Source organism: Delphinapterus leucas, chromosome 4 (genome assembly GCF_059928025.1).
Source record: "Delphinapterus leucas isolate spDelLeu-1000000601 "Yukka" chromosome 4, BTC_Dleu_Yukka2, whole genome shotgun sequence".
In the NCBI taxonomy this organism is placed as follows: domain Eukaryota; kingdom Metazoa; phylum Chordata; class Mammalia; order Artiodactyla; family Monodontidae; genus Delphinapterus; species Delphinapterus leucas.
In genome coordinates, this window is record NC_143132.1 from 67,367,650 (window position 1) to 67,386,369 (window position 18,720).

Sequence of the window (18,720 nt, forward strand, 5' to 3'; positions counted from 1 at the left end):
AAAGATAGATAAAAACAACAAGATAAGTAAAACACGTAGTATGTTCAATTTTGAAAAGTGCAAAGGGGAAAAATAAAACAGGGAAAATAGGAGGAATGGGAGAACACAGCAATTTAAATAAGGTGGCCAAGGAAGGTCTGAGAAATTGATATTTGAGTAAAGGTCCAAAGGCGAAAGGGTAAACCCTACTGATGCCTGGGGGAGAAAGCATTCCAGATAAAGAGAACCTGAGGTGGGAGATTCTTGGCATATTATGGAATAGCAAAAAGGCTACGGAGGAAGTAAGAAGGAATATAGAAACTGAAGTCAGCGCACTAAGGGAGTGGGACAGATCATGCAGGGGCTTGTAGGCTACTTTAAAGATGTTGGCTTTCATTCTAAATGAAACAGGGAACCATCACAAGTTTTTGAGCAGAATGTGATATTCATTTTAAATAGGTCACTAGCTCTTGATTTTAAGCACAGGTGAAAGGGACAAAGTAGGAAGCAAAGAGATCAATTATGAGTCTATTTCAAAAATCCAGGTAAGAGTTGTAACATTTAAATGAGGTGGAGGCATAGGCATGATAATAGAAGAAGATTAACAGGAGAGTAGATGAATGTGTTTACTTATATACTTAAGGTAACCAAGGCACAGTCAGGTGAAATTTGGGGTACAGAGCGAAGCAACTAAATAAGATTCCATACCAGGCATGCAGAAGCTACAAATGCATACCTATGACGGTACTAAAACACATGAATTTAGTCCTATTCCTAGTTCTAAACTTACCCTTAACTTTTTCAGTACTCAGAGGCACTGCTCGGCATAAAAACAGATCCCTCGCAGCACAGATCATGAGTCAGTCCTTTAACCTCAGTACTGAAGAATCAGGCTTAGAAAAATATTGTGAACTAAACGTTTTAAAGTGTATTTAGGGGTGTGGGGAGGGGATATTTCTCAGGCCCTTTCTAGGTGCTAGGCAATTTTTTTAAATCAAATTTCATTCTTACAATACTAAATACAAGTATTACATCCCATTTTATAGATGAAGACACTACATTCAGAGAAGTTATGTGATTCAACTAATATCATAGCCATATCAAGTATCCCTATGAAGTATCAGAAGTACTTCTGATGAAGTACTGAGGTGAGTAGGAAATATCACTAAAATGAATTTTCCACTCTACTATATTATACCTATAACATTAAACAAAAGGTCAATTTTCCACGTTAGTGTTTAGTGTAAACAAAGCCATAAGAAAATCTTTTTCCTAGTTAAAAAGAAAAATCTACAAAATTTTATACTTACACTTATAGGAAATAATACTTAAATTTAAGACACAGCTACATTTCCTCTCTCACCAACACCAATTCTTTAATATGAAACCAATTAGCTTAGCATTAGGAATCCTTCTAATGCGTATATAATGCATAATCAACTACTTTGCAACCCCCTACTTTACTTAACTCAAAAACTGTTAACTTGGGCTTCCCTGGTGGCGCGGTGGTTGAGAGTCCACCTGCCAATGCAGGGGACACGGGTTCATGCCCTGGTCCGGGAAGATCCCACATGCCGCGGAGCGGCTGGGCCCGTGAGCCATGGCCGCTGAGCCTGCGCGTCCAAAGCCTGTGCTCCGCAACAGGAGAGGCCACAACAGTGAGAGGCCCGCGTATAGCAAAAAACAAAAAAAACTGTTAACTTGTGAGAAAATGCAATCAAACACAAAGGTACTGGTGGTAATTATATAAAAATAATGACTTACCTTTACTTGCAGCATGGGTTGAAATTCCCTCACAGGCTTCAATGAAGAGTCATAAATAGAATTTCCAATTTTTACTGATTCCAGCAGTGGTACAGGGCGAAAGTCAGTGTGGTAGAGTTCAGCATTCAACCAGGAAGCCACAAGCTCCAAATTTGGGAGAGTAGCACTCATGCCAACAATCTGCACGGCATTAGACAGAGGACTGGCTAAATATGCCTGGCTGTGAAAAACAAATGAAAATGATGCTAAAAGACACACAGTACTAATTACAAATGGTGCTAACAATATTCTTGGTCGTGTCCTTTGGTATATACGTGCATAAATTTCTTTAGGGTATATACCTAGGAGTAAAATTGCTGGGTCTTATATTATCTTAATTTTATTAGATAATGTCCAACTGTTTTCCAAAGAGACTGTACCAGAGTTACACCCCTGCAATCCATGTGTGTTTTTTCCCCGTTTTATTGAGATATAATTGACACACAGCACTGTATAAGTTTAAGGTGTACAGCATAATGATTTGACTTACATCATGAAAAGATTATCACAATAAGTTTTGGGAACATCCATTATCTCATATAGATACAACATTAAAAAAACAGAAAAAAGTTTTTTCCTTGTGATGAGAACTCTTAGGATTTACTCTCAATGACTTTTATATATAACATACAGCAGTGTTAATTATATTTATCATGTTGTACGTTACATCCCTAGTACTTAGTTATCTTATAACAGGAAGTTTGTTCCTTTGTCTACCTTCATTCAGCTCCTTCTCTCCCCAACTCTGCTTCTGGTAACCCACAAATCTGATCTCTTTTTCTACGAGTTTGTTCATTTTTGAAGTATAATTGACCTACAACACTGTTAGTTTCTGTTACACAACACAGTGATTCAATATTTCTATACATTTCAAAATGATCAGCTTAAGTCTTGTTACAATATGTCATCATACAAAGCTATTAGTTATTAACTATATTCCCCACATTGTACACTTCATATCCATGACTCATTTATTTTGCAACTGAAATTTATACCTCAATCTTCCTCACCTATTTCTTTCCTCCCCACAACCCCCATCCTTCTGGCAACCATCTGTTCTGTATTTTTAGATTCCACATGTAAGTGAAATCATAAAGTATTTGTCTTTCTCTGTCTCACTTATTTCACTTAGCATAATGCCCTCTAAGTCCATCTATGTTGTTGCAAGCAGGATTTCCTTCTTTCGTATGGTTGAATAATATTCCATTGTATATAAATACACCATGTTTTCTTTATCCATTCATCTATTGATGGGCACTTGGTTGCTTCCATATCTTAGCTATTGTAAATAATGCTGCACTAAACCTAGGGGTACACATATCTTTTCCAAATTAGTGTTTTTGTTTTACTTCAGATAAATACCCAGGGGTAGAATTGCTGGATCATATGGCAGTTCTACTTTTAATTTTTTGAGGAATCGCCATACTGTTTTCCATAGTGGCTGCAGCAATTATATTCCCACCGAAAGTGCACAAGGGTTCTCTTTTCTCCACATCCTTGCCCACACTTGTTATTTGCTGTCTTTTTTGATAACAGCCATTCTGACAGGTGTGAGGTGATATCGCATTGTGGTTTTGATTTGTATTTCACTGATGATTAGTGACGTTGAGCATCTTTTCATATGCCTGTTGGCCATCTGTATGTCTTCTTTGGAAAAATGTCTATTCAGACCCTCTGCCCATTTCTTAATTGGATTTTTTTATGTTGATTGATATGAATTCTTCATATATTTTAGATATTAACCCCTTACTGAATACATCATTTGCAAAAATCTTCTCCCATTCAGTATGCAGCGTTTTCATTTTGTTGAAAGTTTCCTTTGCTGTACAGAAACCTTTTAGTTTGATATAGTCCCATTTGTTTATTTTTACTTTTGTTTCCCTTGCCTGAGGAGACATATCCTAAAAATATTACTAAGAGCAACATCAAAGAGCATACTGCCTATGCTTTCTTCTAGAAGTTTTATGGTTTCAGGTCTTGATTTAAATCTTTAATCCATTTTGAATTTATTTTTGTGCATGCTGTGAGACAGTAATCCAGTTTTACCAACACCATTAATTGAAAAGGCTGTCTTTTCACCATTGTTGTATATTCTTGCCTCCTTTGTCATAGATTAATTGCCCATAAAAGTCTGGGCTCATTTCTGGGCTTTCTAATCTGTTTCATTGATTTATGTGTCTGTTTTTATGCCAGTACCATACTGTTTTGATTACTGTAGTTTTGCACTATAGTCTGAAGTCAGGGAGTGTGATGTCTCCAGCTTTGTTATTCTTTCTCCAGACTGTTTTGGCTATTCAGGGTCTTATGTGTTTCCATACAAATTTTATAATTTTTCATTCTAGTTCTGTGAAAAATGCCATTGGTATTTTGGAAGGGATTGCACTGAATGTGTAACTTGCCTTGTGTAGTATGGTCATTTTAACAATATTTATTCTTCCAATCCATGAACACAGTATAGCTTTCCATCTGTTTGTGTTGTCTTCAATTTCTTTCATCAGTGTCTTATAGTTTTCTGAGTACAGGTCTTCTACCTCATTAGTTAGACTTATTCCTAGGATTTTTTTATATATATATGTTGGAGTATAGTTGATTTACAATGTTGTTTTAGTTTCAGGTGTACAGCAAAGTGATTCAGTTATACATATACATTTATCTATTCTTTTTCAGATTCTTTTCCAGTATAGGTAATTACAGAGTATTGAGTAGAGTTCCCTGTGCTATACAGTACAGCCTTGTTAGTTCCCTATTTTATATATGGTAATATGTATAGGTTAATCCCAATCTCCTAATTTATCACTTCCCCCCACATTTCCCCTATGGTAACCATAAGTTTGATTTCAAGATCTGTGAGTCTGTTTTTGTTTTGTAAGTAAGTTCATTTATATCATTTTTTATTAGATTCCATATATAAGTGATATTATATGACACCTGTCTTTCTGTGTCTGACTTACTTCACTCCTTATGACAATCTCTAGGTCCATCCATGTTGCTGCAAATGGCGTTATTTTGTTCTTTTTTATGGCTAAGTAATATTCCATTGTATATATGTACCACATCTTCTTTATCCATTCCTGTTGATGGACATTTAGGTTGCTTCCATGTCCTGGCTACTGTAATTAGTGCTGCAGTGAACATTGGTGTGCATGTATCTTTTCAAATTATGGTTTTCTCCAGGTATATGGCCAGGAGTGGGATTGCTGCATCATATGATAGTTCTATTTTTAGTTTTTTAAGGACCCTCCGTACTGTTCACATAGAGGCTGTACCAATATACATTCCCACCAACAGTGTAGGAGTGTTTCCTTTTCTCCACACCCTCTCCAGCATTTATAGTTTGTAGACTTTTTAATGATGGCGATTCTGTGTGAAGTGATACATCACTGTAGTTTTGATTTGCATTTCTCTAATAAAAAGCGATGTTGAGTATCTTTTCATGTGTTTTTTGGCCATCTGTATTCTTCTTTGGAGAAATGTCTATTTAGATCTTCTCATTTTTTATTGGGTTGTTTGTTTTTATGATATTGGGCTGCATGAGCTGTTTGTCTATTTTGGAGATTAAACCCATGTCGGTCACTTTGTTTGCAAATATTTTCTCCTATTCTATGAGTTGTCTTTTCATTTTGTTTATGGTTTCCTTTGCTATGCAAAAGCTTTTAAGTTTAATTAGGTCCCACCTGTTAATTTTTGTTTTCATTTTAATTACTCTGGGAGGTGAATCCAAAAAGATCTTGCTGCAATTTATGTCAAAGAGTGTTCTGCCAAAGAGTGTTTTCCCCTAGGAATTCTATAGCATCTGGTCTTACATTTAGGTCCTTAATCCATTTTGAGTTTGTTTTTGTGTATGGTGTTATGGAGTATTCTAATTTCATTCTTTTACATGTAGCTGTCCAGTTTTCACAGTGCCACTTATTAAAGAAACAGTCTTTTCTCCATTGTATACCCTTGCTGCCTTTGTCGTAGATTAATTGACCATAGGTGCATGGGTTTATTTCTGAGCTTTCTATACTGTTCCATTGATCTATAAGTCTGTCTTTGTGCCAGTACCAAACTGTTTTGATTACAGTATGGTACTGGAACAAAGCTTTATAGTATACTCTGAAGTCAGGGAGCCTGATTCTTCCAGCTCCATTTTTCTTTCTCAAGACTGCTTTGGCTATTCGGGGTCTTTTGTGTTTCCATACAAATTTTAAGATTTTTTTGCTCTAGGTCTGCAAAAAATGCCATTGGTAATTTGATAGGGATTGCACTGGTCTTCTACCTCCTTAGTTAGACTTATTCCTAGGATTTTTATTCTTTTTGATGCAATTATAAATAGGATTGTTTTCCTAATTTCTCTGATAATTCGTGTCAGCATACAGAAATACAACAGATTTCTATATGTTAATTTTGTATCCTACAACTTTACATAGTTCATTGATGAGTTCTAGTATTTTGGTGGTGTCTTTAGGATTTTCTGTGTATAGTTATCATGTCACCTGCAAACAGTGGCAGATTTACTTCTTCCTTTCCAATTTGGATTCCTTTTATTTATTTTTTTTTCTTGTCTGATTGCTGTGGCTAGGACTTCCTTACTGTTCCACATCTTTGTTACCACTTAGTATTGTCAATCTGTTAGGTATTTTGGACAGTGTGTGGTAATAGCTCTTTGAAGAGGTAATTTACATTTCCTTGATTACTAATGAGATTAAGCACCATTTCATGTTTAGACACCATTTGGATACCCTCTTATAAATGTCTTTCAAGTTCCTTACCCATTGATATATTACATTGTATTTTTCCTCACTGACTTGTAGAATTTTTTTTAATGTTCAGGATAATGACTTTCCTCTTTCATTAATTTTTGTTCTTGTCTTTATTATTTCTTTCCTTCCACTCTCTGTAGCATTATTTTACTATTCTTTTTCTAAGTTCTAGAGATGAATAAGTCATTAATTTTCCAGTCTCTCGTCTTTAATAATATACACAGTGTATACTATCAATTTCCCTTTAAAAACAACTCTAGGGCTTCCCTGGTGGCACAGTGGTTGAGAGTCCGCCTGCCGATGCAGGGGACATGGGTTCGTGCTCCGGTCTGGGAAGATCCCACATGCCGTGGAGCGGCTAGGCCCGTGAGCCATGGCCACTGAGCCTGCGCATCCGGAGCCTGTGTCTGCAACAGGAGAGGCCACAACAGTGAGAGGCCCGCGTACCGCAAAACAAACAAACAAAAAAAACAACTCTAGCTGCATTTCACAATTTCATTAGGAGATATTTTTATTATACTTTCATTCCAAACTATCTTCCTGTTTTTACTGTGATTATTTTTTTCACCCCAAAAGGGGTCAGAATTATTTATTAATTTCTAAATATGTGGGCATCTTTCAGTTATGTTTTTCTTATAGTTATTTCTAGCTTAATTCCACTGCTCTCAAAGAATATATTTTAAATGACTTAAATCCTTTAAATATGTTGTTTTATGGCCTAGCACATGATAGGGGTTTTTTTTTGTAAATGTTTCATATGTAACTGAAAAGAATATATATACTGCTCTTATTTGGTAAATATTCTACATACATCCATTAGGTCAAATTTGCTAATTGTATTAGTCATATCTTCTATATCCCTACTAATTTGGGACATAGATGACTATCTGCATGTTTTCCCACATACTGCAAGAGTTGTGTTAAAATCTCCCTAAACTGAAAGACAAAAGCTCCTAGATTAAAAGCAACTACTGAGTACCCAGAACAATGTTAGAAAATAGACCAACACCAAGACACATCAGTGCAATTTCACAATACTAAGGAAGAAAAGGATCTCTTAAAAACTCTCAGAGAAAAATTTTAAAATTTATACAGGGCTTCCCTGGTGGCCCAGTGGTTCAGAATCTGCCTGCCAATGCAGGGGACACAGGTTCGAGCCCTGGTCCAGGAAGATCCCACATGCCAGGGAGCAACTAAGCCCGTGCACCACAACTACTGAGTCTGCACTCTAGAGCCCACGAGCCACAACTACTGAAGTCCACGCACCTAGAGCCCGTGCTCCCCAGCAAGAGAAGCCACCGCAATGAGAAGCCCACACACCGCAAGTAAGAGTAGCCCCTGCTCACCACAACTAGAGAAAGCCCGCGCGCAGCAACGAAGACCCAACACAGCCAAAAATAAATAAATAAATTTATAAAATTTATACAAAGGATGAAGGATTAGCATGGCACTGCATTTCTCAATAGTAATGAGAAAAATGAAGTACTATGTTCAAAACTCTAAAAGTGTTTAAAATCTTGACGTTTGTACCTGGAAAATCTATGAATAATTGTAAGGCATTTTCAGACATGCTAATTTTTGCAAAATTTATACCCATAATAGTCTGTACACTGAAATAAAGTGGAACTTCCTAGAAGATATCCCCACTAAAATGAGAAAGTGAATCAAGAGAAATACATATGATCACAAAAAAGGAGGGCTCTGACTCAAGCAAACAGCAATGGGAATGAATGATAATGATAAAAAGAGATCTCAAGATAACTGTTGTACAGCACATATATAGATTAACCACCTATCTAAATTGGAACAACTCAGGAGGCTTTAGGAGAAACTTCTTCAAGAAAACAAATTGGGCAGAATAACAAATGTATTGGAACATACTGGGTGGAGATTCATATAAGTGGGGAAGAGGCTAGAGATAAATCAATGATAAGTTCACAGAAAACCAACTCATCAAACAAAAGACATTTATTAATTTCAGAGAAAACAAAAAGTTATTTAGAAAGTAAAAATAATCATAATATACCACATGGCTCAGTTGACAACGACACTTATATAGTCATAACAGTGTAATATTGAATACTGAACTAAGCAAAATTAGAACATAAGTATATTTGAAGAATGGGAATATAATGAGAGGATAAAGAAAGACTAAGGGGCTGGAGGAGGAGATCAGGCAGAGTGAGCCAAGAATATAAAAAAGAGCTAGATCTTCATCTTCCATAGTAAAAAGTCAATATATAATGTGTAAAACTAAAAACTCAAGTAGCTATATTTAGAGATATCCGTGTAAACAGAATTTTTAAAAAGCTGTAAGAGGGGCTTCCCTGGTGGCACAGTTAAGAATCCGCCTGCCAATGCAGGGGACACGGGTTCAATACCTGGTCTGGGAAGATCCCACATGCCACAGAGCAACTAAGCCTGTGCGCCACAACTACTGAGCCTGAGCTCTAGAGCCCGCGTGCCACAGCTACTGAGCCCGAGTGACGCAACTACTGAGGCCCATGCACCTGGAGCCTGTGCTCTGCAACAGGAGAAGCCACTGCAATGAGAAACCCATGCACCGCAACGAAGAGTAGCCCCCGCTCGCCGCAACTAGAGAAAGCCCGCACGCAGCAACAAAAACCCAACACAGCCAAAAATAAATAAATAAAATAAATTTTTTTAAAAAAAGAAAAAAAGCTGTAAGAGTTGAAAATAGTTACCTCTGGAAAGTAGGGGATAAAGAAATGCTATTTTTCATAATTAGCCTTGACTACTTAAAAAGGATGTGTGTACAGATAACAAATACAAAAACTGGATTTTAAAAATTCTGTCATAAAAGTGGTGAGCAGTCAGAAATTTAAGAATGTTTTAAAAATAATCTAAAATCACTCTTAGTCTTAAGTACTTCTTTTGGAACAAAAATGAAATGCTGTACATGAGTTTGTTCTAAATAAGTACTACCCTCCTCTGATGTATTTAACTCCTAGTTATTATGCACTTTTGCAAACACATTCTCAACATTCTTTAGAATCTCAGGAACTTAGTTATTTCAGGTACTTACCAAGATGCTGATTTCTGAGTAATATAGGAAATCTTGGTCAGCAGAAGTTCCAGCAGATACCCTCGGGGAGAGTCCCCCAGCATATGCAATTCATCCACAACCACCATTCCTAAAGAGATTTTCCAGATACTAGTTTTTACAGAATTTCACAATTCCAAGAATTTTAAGACTCAATATCTTGTATCTTGTACCATAAATAGCTGTCATTATAATACACTGCATGTAATACAAATTTCTAACCATAAAACAAAAATCAGATTCCACATAGCAGACAATTCTTTTCCAAGATATTTCAAGTATAATAAGTGGTCTTACCACAATGTATTCTGTATCTAAAAATCAATGATTAGCTAACTCAGGTCTAACTCAAGAAAAACTTCGTCATGTTATCAGACAATTCTTAATTGGCAACCTTGTAGAAATACATGTACGATGAAAATCAAGGACATCCACAACAATTATTCAGTGGGTTGACTTTGCTATGGGGAAAACAGCCAGGGCAACCATACTGATGTTAGCAAGTGCTTAGAAAAACAGAATCAGATCAGGAAGAAATAAATGATTTTAAGAGGATGTTTTTGTTTGATTATGGTAGACTAGTGACTCACCCTACTATAAAACATGAATATGATCATAATTCCCTCCTCCCCTACTTGGAGAATCAAACCAGTCTATGCACTTGGAATAATGCTCAAGAAGTACTGAAATTTGTATCAACGAATGCCTCCTTTAAACATTTTCATAATATCATAGTTTGCATGTGCACTAGTGTCCCCCCGACAAATCCCCCTACAAAAATAAAGACCTTTCAGACTATTTCCTAATGGTACATGATGATCCTTTTCCTCATCAGTAAGCTATTTCCAAATCATATTGTATGATGACTTATTTCAGCATTCATTCATCCATCCAAAAAATATTTATTCTACCTAGTGTGCCAAGAACTGTGCTAGGTATAGTAGATATAACACTTAATCTGATATAACACAATCTGACAATTCTGATACAAACTGATGAATGTGATTTCTCTCTCCAAGCTTTATAGAGTGGAGTCTGTGTCTCATTAATCTTTGATTTTACTCCCCACCCCTACCCTACCCTAACTTTACCATTTAAGTTCACCAGGAAAACAATGAGTAGCTAACTGATATTCTTGCAGCTTCTATTGCTGCTATAACCATTCTCTTCCTGTTGCTACCTCTACATAGTGGGCTTTCCCAAGTGGTTGGAAAAGGAAAAAAAAAAAGGATTAAGGTAGAAAAGTTCCAAGCTCAAATACAGTGCCAGTTTCTATAGCTCCCTACCATTTGCCTGCTAAATGGTAGCCTCTGGGTCCAGGCCTAATCTAGATACCACAGTACCAGAATATGATAATGAATACATATATACACTAATTGCAGAGATGGCAGGTGCTTCCTTCTATTCCTGGTAAACTTTAGATAGGAAAGAAGCAATGAGAAATGACTTGAGGGTTCAAGGATACCCTCTATGCTTTGTAAAGTGCAAAAATACAAGGAAGTAGAGTCAATAACATCAGTAGGATGCAAAACTTTTTTTTTTTTTTACAGAGTTCCTAACATTACAAATGCCAATTTTCACCTCCAGAAGTAGATGACAGACAATAGAATAAAACATAAGTCATACAGAAATCACAACAGCTTCACTCCATTCTATCAAAAATAGCAAGAGAAAGTATATACTTATTTTCTTATTTGCTTACCTAATAGATCCATCTTATTTTCCTCTATGAGGCGATTGATCAGACCATTGGCTCTCTCAATTGTGCAGACAGCAATATCCAAAGACGAGAAACGCCCTGTTGGAGAGGTACTGCCCATATAACCATCTACTTTTATTCCTACTTCCTGAAACAGACTCTAAATTGAGTAAAAAGGAAAAATACAGGGGAAAATATTTGAAATTCATGAATCTTAAATTGGTTCTTTCCCAAAACATAGACATAAGTATTCAAATACATTTATCAGATTACTGTTAGTTATTCCTGGTCAGGGCACACTGGTTCTTTTTAGAATCATATACTAAAAATAAGAAGTTCAGAACTGACAAAACTCAGTACAGAGATTTTCTGTTAAGACAGAGTCAAATAAAATGGCATACTTAATCAAATAAGTTCTAAGAGCTCTTTATAGAAATTAAAATTAAAGAAAAACTACCTTAAGCACTAACATTTTTAATCTAATAAACAAGCAAGAAACTCACTCTTTCTTTAACACTAATGTAATATTTTCAGAAACAAATTTATACTTCGTGAGGAAAATATTCTCATTATCCCACTAAAGATTAGTTTTTTATATAACGGAAGAAAAGGTTTCAAAAGTCAAATGCAATGGGACTTTGATGTTAATTTTTTTAGTTTAACTTTTAACTAACATACCTTCTCAGTAAAAAGGATCATTATTTTGTTACTTTGGTCTAAGTTGAAAGGATGTTACCATGTAGAACCAGCTTTGTTGGTTATTTGACCTCTGAAATAACTGTTAAAAAGATTTATAGAACCACTGAATTTTAGAGCTGTTCATTCAATAAAATGTTTCTGAGTGTTTACTAAGTTAACCCATAGTTAACCCCATAGTTTCATTTCACCAGTGAAAAAACTGAGGCCCAGCAAATTATGTATCTGGCCTGAAGACACAGGTAGTGACAAAACTGGGACTAGAACTCAGATTTTTTGTATTACCACTGCAATAATCTTGGCATTCCGAAATCACATTTTTTCACTGCAGAAATCAGAATAAATTTATTCTATTTAATGAAATATTGTATTTGTAAAAATACCTTAAAGACCAGTGAGCGTCACACAAATGTATACTGTTGTCATTCATTTTTGCAGGAGAACAGGAGAAGAAAACACAGGTTTGGAGCTTTACATAAGCACCAATGGATCTTGTTCTTCATCCTCTAACGTTCCCAAATGGCCCTGCATCAGGATGGGATATGCTTCCTCAAACACACTTCCTTTCCATGCTTCAGTCTAGTCCTACTATTCATTTAAGAGGTTGATTCTTAATTTGCACTTTTATATGCTAATTAAAGTACTCTGCCTATTTCCTAAGGAAAAGTTTATAAATTTTTACACAATTTTCACCGATTGCTCTTTGATTTAATGGCCCTTTCTCCTTTATGCAGTAATTTAAAAGTTTCCCCTCATAAATGGTCAACTTTTAAAGCTACATTGGGATGTAATAAAAGAAATTTTATTTTCCAATTGCTTTTATAATTCCATTTCAAATGAGTAAAGCCGAAGCTGCCAATAATAGGCCTTTCACAATTTCAAACTTAGTAAAAGAACATTACCTGGAAATAGTATTTCTTCTCTTTAGCCACAGAGACAAAGGGCAGAATAAATAGAGCTTTCTTCCGTGTTTCCAAGACCCGCTTCAAAATAAGTAGTTCAGCAACAAGAGTCTTCCCAGCACTTGTAGGAGCTAAAACAAGTTATTCGGCAAGGTTATCACAAAAAGAAGTAATATTTGATACACTGCATTAATAAATGTTTTAAATCATATCCAGTAACTAAATAGCCCAAGGCTAAACTATCATTAAGGCCCCAGCTAGCATTTGAAACCTTTATACGCTGAAATGCCCCTGACTTTAAACCAGGTTTCTAAATACTCTCACAGTGAAAACAGAGACAAATAAATCTTTACATCAAATAAATGATGAATATTACTGAGTACCTAGCTTATACCTAAAGATCCTTTCCTTTAAGTACTGAACAGTTAAAAGCCCTGCTTTGGGGAAATAGATAAAAAGCTTTAATACACTGTGATAGGAGCTATGATAGAAGTTGAGGGAGAAGAGCTGTAAGGAAGTTTATGGAAACAGAACTTATGAGAGCAAAGAAGGCAAGAAGAAAGGAATGCCAAGCAGAAAAAAACAGCATGTGTAAAGGTCTAGAGGAAAGCCTGGTATGTTCAGATGATAGCAAGTAATTTAGTAAGCCTGAAGTATAAAGTACAAGTAGGGGAGTGAAAAAAGAGATACGAAAGTGCCACATGGAGAAGACTTTTATAATCCTACAATGCAGAGTGACTAGTGAGTTTTATGAAAAGGAATGACAAAATCATATTTATACTTTATAGAGATCACTTTAGGCTGCAGGAGCAAAGCAAGAGCAGAAAGAAAAAATTAACTAGTTAGAGAACTATTGCATAATCTAGAAGATGATAGTAAACTAGGTAATGGACCTAAGAACAGAGAGTAATAGCCAGAATCAAGACATTTGAGGTAACAGACACTACACTTGGTGATTAATTAATGTGAGTTGGTGAGCAGAGTTATGAATGACACCCAAGTTCTTGTTTAAGCAACTGAAACGGTCAGGCCATTCTACCAATGCCACCAACTGCCACTAGTTAGCATTAACTGAGTATTTCTTACACGCCAAAAACTTTTCTAAGCCCACACCCTGGCACTCATGCTCTCTGTGCGCGTAGGCGCTTGCTCCCTCCCTCCCTCTGCTTCTCTCTCTCAACTAATTTGCAAGGTTACACAGTCAGTAAACAGCCTGAACTTATATCTATTGACAGTTAACTCTCTAATTATTTTGGCAGCCATAATGAAAATCTGGATGACTCACAATTTCAGAGAAAACTGATACAAAGGACGTACATCTTACCAAGTGATTAGATTCTAAAGTCAGTATACTAAGCACACACGGCTAAAAATTATGTAAGTCAAAGTTGCTCTTGAAAGCCCATATAAACCTTTCATAAAGTATATTACATAGGATTTTGTATATACAATCCTGTATAAGCAGGTCAATTTATAAACATATAACGTAAAATGTTCACACACTGAAAAGCAACTGAGATCAACTGTGGGAAGAGCACATTTACATCTCATACTGCACACTCACTCTGGGACATATGTTTTTTTTGTTGTTGTTGTTGTTGTTTTTCTTTGCGGTGCGCGGGCCTCTCACTGTTGTGGCCTCTCCTGTTGCGGAGCACAGGCTCCGGATACGCAGGCTCAGCGGCCATGGCTCACGGGCCCAGCTGCTCCGCGGCATGTGGGATCTTCCCGGACCGGGGCACGAACCCATGTCCCCTGCATCGGCAGGTGGACTCTCAACCACTGCGCCACCAGGGAAGCTCTGGGACACATGTTTTTTGAGAGGAATGGTAGGCAGATAATTCTGTTTAAATTGTTGGGTTTTTGCCTTCCCCCACCCTACCACCTAATGGAATTTTCAAAATTTAAGTATGCATATGATGAAACTCTGCTTTTCAAATATTTTAAGACTTTCTCTAGTTATAAAGCACTCTCTCACCCACCTTACCTCAATAGTGTCCTTTACATTAATAATGTCTTAAAAATAGTAGAGAAATTAACTTGCACAAATTTGAATACCTGAATAGACTAAATTCTTTCCTTCCAGGACTTGTCCAAGCAAAAGGCACTCTGCTTGCCATTCAAACATCTTTTTTACACCAAAACTGTGATATTTCTCCAGAACTGCTGTAGGAAGCCCCCAATTTGCCAATAGCAGCTTGTCTACTTTATCGTCAGGAAACGTCTGCTTGCATTTCCCTTTTAGGAAAAAAAAGGAAATAGTTGAATTTAGTTCTAACGTAAGACTTCAGTAATTTGCTTTCCACTGTGTTTTGGGATTCCTATGTGTTGTAAAGAGGCTATTTAAAGTACATCCTGACATAAAACACATACAATATAAGGATCTGTAAGGAGCACTGGGCACTATTAGGAGTGAATTCCCTACAGGTGATGAGATTTGGCCAACTAGTAAGTTGTTTCTGTAAATAAAGGTCGAAAATACCCAGAAACCACTTGAAGATTACTACCAGACAGTCGCTGAATATGGACTGAAAGCTCTTCCACGTCAATAGAAAGTGACGTGCCGCACCAGGTCCTAGTCACAAACTGAGAAAGGGGAGTAGAAGCCTAGCAGGCCGTGCAAACGCGCGAGCTCCGCGCGGTGAGGACACCTCCCGACGAGTGGCCCGGCTGAGCTGCCTACCTCGCCCGTTGCCCACGGAGTGCCTGGGAGTACCTGCAGCACTGGCCGGCGGGCGGCCGCGGTCCTTCAGGCTGCGTCTCAGGCCCGGGGGCGGGCTCAGCACCGGCCCCGAGAGGAGCAGGGGGCTGTCACTGCTGTCACCGCCACTTCCCGAAAAGAAGTCTGAGCCTGGTGCTGAACGTCGTCGTTTCCCACTCCAGCGCGTCAGATTCATCGCGAAATCTTCTCGGCCATTCAGGGAAAGGCACAGTCCCAGCGTCCTCCCGCTCGGAAGAAACGGAAGCTCGCGACAGGTGTGGTCGCCATCTTCCCGCCACGGCTTTCAAACTCAGGCCTCCCAGCCCGCCCCGGAACCATAGAGTTCCCAGTGACGAGAGTAACCTGAGGACCATAGAATCGTGGGGAAGGAGGGGCTCTCGCTGGTGTCCTAGGCCTCCGGCCTGTCACCTCGGTTGTCGGATAGTGAAAGAGAACCAGACTTGGACCTAGATTAAACGGGGGGAAAAACCAGACTCAGTATATATAATCTCCAATTATAATCATACTGGCTTAAAGTTTTTCCTTTTCTTTTTCTCCATGTCTGGTTTAAATAGCAAGTTTATGTTAACTTCATAAAATGAACTGCCCATAATAGGTAGAGAAGTAGCTCTATTTAACATATTGTATTTTTAAAACAATTATTACAAATTATATGTGCAAAATATTATACAAGTAAAATTTAGGATTTAGAATGGAGTGCAATTTACTCCTGCTTTACTTTCTGCTTTATAACAAGATATGGGAACATATGTATATGTATAACTGATTTACAGATGGTAGGGCAGAGGTTATTTCTGTACACAATTTCTACTTTAGCCATCATACGCTGTGAGGAATATGTGATGGAGAGATAGGGACTGCGGCCGATAGACCTCTTAGGTAGTAGAACGCTGCATAGAAGGGGCTCTGGATGTGCCCGAGTGATCATTCGGAGCCAAGAGTTTGTTAATGGATCTGTGCTCTACCTTTGGCAAGGTAGAATCAAACGAGTTCTGGACTTAGATTGATGCCAGTTAATTACCCACTTGCACAATTGGTTTCACCAAGCAAATCTAGTAAGGGAAAGACCTGCCCTGAAGGGGCGGTGCTTTTCTACAGCTCTAAAAGTCTCAAAAGGAACAGTCCAATAACAACAACAAAAATTCTCATATTTCCCGGACATGTAGTCTGGAAAATAGGAGAATCAATTCTCCTGTGAAACCTTCCTTGTTAAAAGAAAAATTTTTTGGACAGTATTCTAAAATTCCACAAGATGGAGACATTACTCCATGAAGGAAACATTTTTCTTAGTTACCTTTCTTGCAATCATTCATTCAACTAGTTATTGAGCGTCTACTACGTGCTAGGCATTGGGTATATGGCAGAGTAATGGAAGAAATGGCTCCTGCTCTCAAAGTGAAAGAGACTAGAGGAGACAGACATTAAACTAATTAATTAATTGATAGTTTTAAATTGTACTATTGCTCAGGCAAAAAAGAATAGAGTGCTACCAAAGATATAAAAGGATCCTAATTTAGATTGTAGTCATGGAAGATCTTTCAGAGATGCAGTGTAGCATAGGGGTCAACAGTGCAGCAACTCTGTAGCCAATCAGTCTTTGTTTCAAGACTTAGTAGCTGTGTGATTTTGCTTAACCCCCGAGCTTCCTTTTCCTCATCTATATGATGGAGATAATAAGAGTAACAACTATTTGGTTATTATTAACACTAAGATAGTCATAGGTGTAAAGTGCTTACCACATAATAAGTGCTCTTCAGAGAAAGTGCTATATAAATATTCTAATATTGCTTCCAATATAAATCCAGCACTTCGATGGGAAAAGAATAAACCAAAGAAATCTCTGTCACAAAGTTATTCTATTTTTATTAGGTGAACTATGATCAAGTGAGAAAAATAATTATGAAGGAATTGAAAGGCATGGTTTGTGTCATCCTTCTATAAAGCCTAGAGAATATTTTAAAATTTACAATGTATTTCAAACATTCAACATAAATTTCTAATTTAAAAAAAAAACTCTTACAAAGACCTACTAGAGAATGGACTTGAGGATATGGGGAGGGGGAAGGGTAAGCTGTGACAAAGCGAGAGAGAGGCATGGACATATACACACTATCAAATGTAAAATAGATAGCTAGTGGGAAGCAGCCACATAGCACAGGGAGATCAGCTTGGTGCTTTGTGACCACCTGGAGGGGTGGGATAGGGAGGGTGGGAGGGAGGGAGACGCAAGAAGGAAGAGATATGGGAACATATGTATATGTATAATTGATTTACTTTGTAATAAAGCAGAAACTAACACACCATTGTAAAGCAATTATACTCTAATAAAGATGTAAAAAAAAACTCTTAGAAAATAGAAATGAGAAGGTTACTTCTCAAAAATGTTAAACATTTTTTCTGCTAATAGTTACCATAATAATTAAAGCTAATACACCTGAAGTATTTCCCACCTGTCTTTTAACTGTGAGCTTGGATTCCTTGGAATTGTATCTGTGGTAATTCCTTAAGGTCTGCATTAAAGACCTTGAAAATTTTTTTGAATATATTTCTGCCAGCTACCTGGGAGACATATCAATTCTGGCCCATTTTAAATGTAATCTTTGGGTTAGCATTTTTTAAGATATGGAAGTAGTAATGTTAGACACCAGAGCCAGATTTGGACAGCTTCCACACTCACCATCTCTATGTTCAGAAGAGATATTTCTCTGCTTTACTTTCTGAGGGAGCTGTCGTTTTGGGGTTTTGGCTTTATACAGGGGATTTTAGATCTTACCACCCACCCTGCTAGGAACACCAGATTCCTATCCCCCAGAACACATAATCCATTAAAATCCATACTCTAGACCACCAGGGATCAGCAGACATCACTATGGAAAATTTTGGTTCTAATGCTTCACTTCTCTATTTACTCCTTTTATTAAGGAGTCAAATGTCAAATTATTTGACTGACAAGGAAATCTCTGATCTTACCAGTTTAGTCATGAATTTTAAAGGAAGTATTTTTTATATAACATCCAGAATTTTAAGGAAAGTGTGCTGTTCTAGAAGTGGTTTCTTGTTTGGCCTAATATTGCTAAAGACAGAAGTAAAGGAAACTCAATAACAATTGATGT

The 18,720-nt window shown here is 37.2% G+C and overlaps 1 protein-coding gene across 2 annotated transcripts in view; it reads right to left on the minus strand.

The window, feature by feature from the left end:
• POLQ (DNA polymerase theta) overlaps positions 1-16,303 on the minus strand; it is a 175,222-nt gene extending 158,919 nt beyond the window's left edge. For both annotated transcript variants that reach the window (XM_022564544.3, XM_089909957.1), the window contains exons 1-6: positions 15,602-16,303; positions 14,944-15,123; positions 12,886-13,016; positions 11,291-11,447; positions 9,571-9,679; positions 1,744-1,963 (exon numbers count right to left, since the gene is read on the minus strand). In XM_022564544.3, the coding sequence (XP_022420252.2) occupies positions 1,744-1,963; positions 9,571-9,679; positions 11,291-11,447; positions 12,886-13,016; positions 14,944-15,123; positions 15,602-15,782 (978 nt within the window). In that variant the 5' untranslated portion in view covers positions 15,783-16,303. The remainder of the gene's footprint in view (positions 1-1,743; positions 1,964-9,570; positions 9,680-11,290; positions 11,448-12,885; positions 13,017-14,943; positions 15,124-15,601) is intronic.
• Positions 16,304-18,720: the final 2,417 nt, after the last annotated feature.